Source organism: Arachis ipaensis, chromosome B03 (assembly GCF_000816755.2).
Source record: "Arachis ipaensis cultivar K30076 chromosome B03, Araip1.1, whole genome shotgun sequence".
In the NCBI taxonomy this organism is placed as follows: domain Eukaryota; kingdom Viridiplantae; phylum Streptophyta; class Magnoliopsida; order Fabales; family Fabaceae; genus Arachis; species Arachis ipaensis.
In genome coordinates this window covers 22078543-22083854 of record NC_029787.2, presented here as the reverse complement: position 1 = coordinate 22083854, position 5312 = coordinate 22078543, and the positions used below count along the sequence as shown (strand labels likewise).

The 5312-nt window shown below is 49.0% G+C and overlaps 1 protein-coding gene across 1 annotated transcript in view; it reads right to left on the bottom strand.

Moving 5' to 3' along the window:
* The window catches only part of LOC107632621, a 2395-nt gene extending 1748 nt beyond the window's left edge, over nt 1-647 (bottom strand). Inside the window, exon 1 of the mRNA XM_016336289.1 lies at nt 87-647. Coding sequence (XP_016191775.1) covers nt 87-647 — 561 coding nt within the window. The remainder of the gene's footprint in view (nt 1-86) is intronic.

The window sequence follows — 5312 nt, the reverse complement described above, 5'->3', positions numbered from 1 at the left end:
AGTTGTGCGAAGTTGTGACAAAGAGTTGAGATTACAATTGTGCGTACCAAGCTGTTGGCGCCATTGATGATCACAATTTCGTGCACCACTTGCGCCTTGATTGCATGTCGAGGCTCGTACCTTATGTCATATTGAGACAGCTCGATGGCCCAGGTCATCATCCTTCCCGCTAGGTCAGGTTTTTGGAGCACTTGACGAATTCCCTGGTCCGTTCTTACGACCACTTGGTGACCTTGGAAGTATTGCCATAGCCTGCGGGAAGAGGTTAGGAGCGCTAGTGCCAGTTTCTCCAACTTGCTATACCTAAGTTCTGCTCCTTGCAGCGCTTTACTCACAAAGTAAATTGGTTGTTGAACTTTCCCTTCTTCCCGCACCAAGACTGCCGCCAGCGCTTCCTCCGTTATAGCTAGGTATAGGTAGAGCAGTTCTCCGACCACGGGTTTACCGAGCACAGGTGGTGTTGCAAGTATCTTTTTGAAATGGTTGAACGCTTCTTCGCATGCCGGGGTCCATTCAAATGCTATTCCCTTTCTCATTAGGTTGAAGAAAGGTAGGGCCTTTGCAGCCGACGCCTCAAGGAAGCGAGATAGCGCGGTGAGCCTTCCCGCCAGTCTCTGGACGTCTTTGACGCAGCCTGGGCTCTTCATTTGGAGTATTACTTGGCATTTTTCAGGATTAGATTCCACCCCCCTTTGGGTTATCATGAATCCTAGGAACTTCCCGGCCTCCATGCTAAAGGCGCACTTGAGAGGGTTGAGCCTCATGCCGTGTCATCGAAGAGCCGCGAACACGTTTTCCAGGTCACTCAGAAGGTCTTCGGGTCGGGTGGTCTTGGCAAGGATGTCGTCCACGTAGAATTCCACCGTTTTGCCAATGATGTCTCCGAATATCTTGTTCATCAACCTTTGGTATGTGGCCCCTGCGTTCTTTAGGATGAAGGGCATTACCTTATGGCAATAGATTCCTCCTGGCGTTATGAATGCCGTTTTTTCTTCGTCTGGCCGGTGCATCAGTATCTGATTGTAGCCGGAATAAGCATCCATAAAGCTCAGATACCGGTACCCCGCCGCCGCGTCGACGAGTGCATCAATGTTGGGTAGGGGGTAGCAATCCTTGGGGCATGCTTTGTTGAGATCAGAATAATCCACGCACATCCTCCATTTCCCATTATGCTTTCTTACTAAGACTACGTTCGACATCTAGGTCGAGTAGTCAAGTTCTCGGATGAATCCTGCTTCAAGGAGGCTGGCCGTCTGCTTGGCCACCTCTTCTGCTCTTTCTTGTGACATCTTCCTCCTCATCTGGGCCACCGATTTGGCTTCTGGCTTGACGGCCAAATGGTGCGACATGAGTTGGGGGTCTATCCCCGGCATGTCGGCCAGTGTCCAGGCAAATAGGTCGCCATTGGCCCTAATCATTTCGATTAAAGGTTCTTTCAGCTCGTGAGGGAGATTTCTGTTCACGAAGGTGAACTTCTCCTCCGTGTCGCTGACTCTAAACTTCTCCAGGTTCCCTTCTGGTTCGGGTCTCAGCTTGTCGCTGACTCTGGCATCCAAGTCGGCGAGGAACACTCTTGATGCTTCTTTCGATTTCTTTCTTAACGAGAGACTGGCGTTGTCACAAGCGACTGCCGTTTCCAAGTCTCCCCTTACAGACCCTACTGATCCTTCTTCAGTTATGAACTTCATTATCAGCATCCTTGTGCTGATGACCGTCCCTAGGTCGTTGATGGTCTTCCTCCCTAGGATGATGTTGTAGGCCGTGGAGTCTCGTAGGATTACTAACTCTGCCATTACCGTTCTTCTCCATTGGCCTTGTCCCACGGAGGTCGGCAAAGAGATTATCCCGTCCGGCTTGATGAAGTGGACACCGAGCCCTACGACGCCATGCTGGTGAGTCTTTAAGTCGGCGTCCCTTAGACCCAAGGCGTCGAATACATTGCGGAACATGATGTTCGAATCTGCCCCCTATCAACAAGGATCCGCTTGATGAGGCCGGTTCCCACTCTGGCCGTAATGACCATGGGAGGGCTTTCCGCGACCTCGTCGAACCATTGGTCCTCCGGGCCGAATGAATTGGATGGAAGTTTCTTAGGGCTTTGCGTAGAGGATGTGGAAACTGCCAGGACTTTGGCGTCTTTCTTATGTGCCGACTTGGACCTGGGCGCCACGTTTCTCGCCGTGACCACGTTCACTATGGTAAGGCCGTGGTCGTTGTCCTCCGGCTCTTGGCGTCGCTTTGCTGCCCGGGTCTTGTCTTCGCCTTCGTGGTTGCGGTTCCGTCTCCTCGGCTCCCTAATGAGGTGGGAGAACTCGGCTAACTTTCCATCCCTGATCGCTTGCTCCAGTGCGTCCTTCAGGTCGAAGCAACCCTGTGTCTTGTGTCCGTAGCCCTTGTGGTAATCACAGTAGAGGCTCCGGTTCTCCCCTGTTCGCTCCTTCAGTGGTCGGGGCTTTGACAAGATCCCCTTCTTGGCTATTTGTTGGTAAACTTCCATGATTGGTGCGGTGAGGGGAGTGTAATTAGTGAACTTCCCGACTCGGGGAAACGGCCTGGGTGCCTTGCTCGGACCGCCGTCCCTGGCATGTTCTTTCTGTATTTCTCCGCTCCCGTGGTGCCGGTTTTGATTGTAAGAGGACTGCCGTTTGTTGGCAGCCATGACTTGGCTGACTTCCTCATCGTTGATGTACTCCCTGGCTACACATTGGATCTCCTGCATTGTCCACACCGGCTTCGTGGTGAGGTGCTTTCTGAAGTTCTCGTTTAGAAGTCCGTTCGTCAGGCACAAGCTTGCAACTGAATTCGTCAGCCCGTCGATCTCCAAGCACTCATCGTTGAATCGGTCTAGGTACTTCCTGGTCAGCTTGCTGGATCTCTGGGTCACTCCAAGTAGATTGATTGGGTGCTTTGCCTTCGTGATTCTGGTTGTGAATTGGGCTAGGAAGGCGTGGCTGATGTCCGAGAACCTGGTCACCAAGCCCTGCGGGAGGTTATTGAACCACCGTATTGCAGGTCCTGCTAAGGTGACCGGGAAAGTGCGGCACCTTACCTCGTCTCCCACTCCCTCCAGGTTCATTCTGGCTTTGAAAGCCGTAAGGTGCTCCTGCAGGTCTTGGGTTCCGTCGTACCTCATGTCCGTTGGCTTTTCAAAGTGTTTTGGCAGCCGGACCTCGAGGATGGAACGATGGAATGGGGTTGCACCCATTATTACTGGTCCCCACGTTCTGGTTGTTCTTCCCTCGTCGTCCTCCCGACGAGCGTCCTCGTGGTCTCGCTGTGTGGTACGCATGTCGTGCCTGGCGTATATGAGGGGGTCATGGCGTCTTCTCGCGCGTCCTCCCTCCCTGGCGTTCTCGGGTTCAGATTGTGGGCTAGCTGTTCGTCGGGAGCGGCTTCTCGAGACGGATCGGGAGTAGCTCGATTCGGGAGTTTGTTGACGATGTTCTCGGTCTGCCAGCCGGCGTTCTAGGTCTTGCATCCTGTGGCGTAGTTCTTGCATTACTCTGGCGTTGTTGTCGCCAGTTCCCCCGAAGGGGCGCCTTTCAGGAGATCGTGTGGTTCGTCTTGGAGGGGACCTCGTGCGCTGCCGGCGAGAAGCTGCGGAAGCTTCCCCTCTGCGCTCGGTCTCGCAGCCTGTTCCTCCTGGGCCCAATACAACGTCCATTCAGGCGATTAATCCCACAGAGGGCGCCAATGTTCGGTAGGTCGGGTACCGGACGGTTCGGGTTGGTATCCTGGTTGAAGAGGGGGAGGTCTCGCCTGGTCGTACGTCACCGGGTTGGGATAGGCGACGTTTCGAGCACTTCGCGTGAGGAGGGGGGTGTCACCTGCAAAGACACTCTGACGCTCTAGTCAGTGAGGTGTGCAGGCGAAAAAGGGTTAAGTGGCATGTAACGTACCTTGGGAGAAGGGTAGGACATTCCCCATATATACCGTGTCAGAGGTGGGCCCATCAAGGACAGGCCCACCTTCCTCGAAGCTTCCTTCTCACAGCTGTAGCGTAGCTGTCAGGGACGCGTGTCCGGGTCGGCGACTGAGCGCCTTGCTCCTGAACGTTCGGGTCGGGCTGGCCCGCTAGTGCTGTGGGCCAGGCCGTAACAGTATGAATGTAGTTTGATTTTAAGGAGCTTAATTAGGATTTTTAATATGAGAATGAATTTTCGTCTTCTAATTTTGTAAACTTCGATCTTTGGATGTCAAGTTGTATTTTTTGTGATAAATTTGCAATTTTTTTTTTTAATTTCTTACTTCACAACTTTACATTGTTACTAACCCTCCAAATCATTGATCATTTAATTAGTTTAGCAATTATAGGCATTTGAAGCGTATAGTGATATGGTCATAAATTTAAATTTGTAAACCTTTCCATCTCTTTAGTGGAATTTTTATATTACGTATTTTAATTCTTGTCTTTTGTGATCATGCATTCTTTGCTCTTTTTATTACATTGTTCCCCTTGTGAATATGTGTGGTGCTAAACTCATCTCGGGGTAGAACTTAGAATGAAGAGAATGTAACAAGGGACATGTTTCTACAGACAGCGCCATTGTTCAGAAATATTTTTACTCTTCCGAGTTTAGAAGTTACCTAAACAAAATTGTAGAGAGTGGGTTGGAGACACGATATTGCCATCATCCTCCTATTATGAGTTTCTAATGTTCCAAGTTTGTCATTCCTAATGGTGGAGGATGTTCCTGCAAGGATGCTGATGCTCAAATTAGCATGGGTCACAAGAGAAACTAAGTTAGAAATCATATCTTAGTGCACATATTTGGAATAATGCATATATTGTGAGGTTATGATGTTACAAGTTTATTTTTTGTGGGTTGCTCTTTTCATGAGCTACTCTCATCATAAGATATTTGATGTCTTATTGTGATCTTTTTTTATATGATGCTCTTAGGCCTATATATAGTCAATATTGTAATATTTTTCTTTAATAGTAGAATGATAATTACAATATAACAATTAACCTCATAAAATTGAGTTATTAGGCATTAGAATGAGTTATGAGGATTTAGTGTCCTCTTTGTAACATATTTTTTGGAATCCGAGTGAATACTTAATCATCAAACCGGTTCTTTAGTACCTCTTATACTTTTGAACTCGGTTCTTAGTATTGGGCTTATGGAAATATTCCAAAACAAAAATACTGCTGTTTTGATTATGACGTTCTAAATATGAGGTATCAATATGAATTATCTGCTTGTAGAATTGTCTTGTCTAGAATGGCTGATAAGTAAGTGGTTACAAATAACACAAGCGGGTTTGAGGTGGAGAACATTCCTACTCCAACAAGTGTTACTGCATCG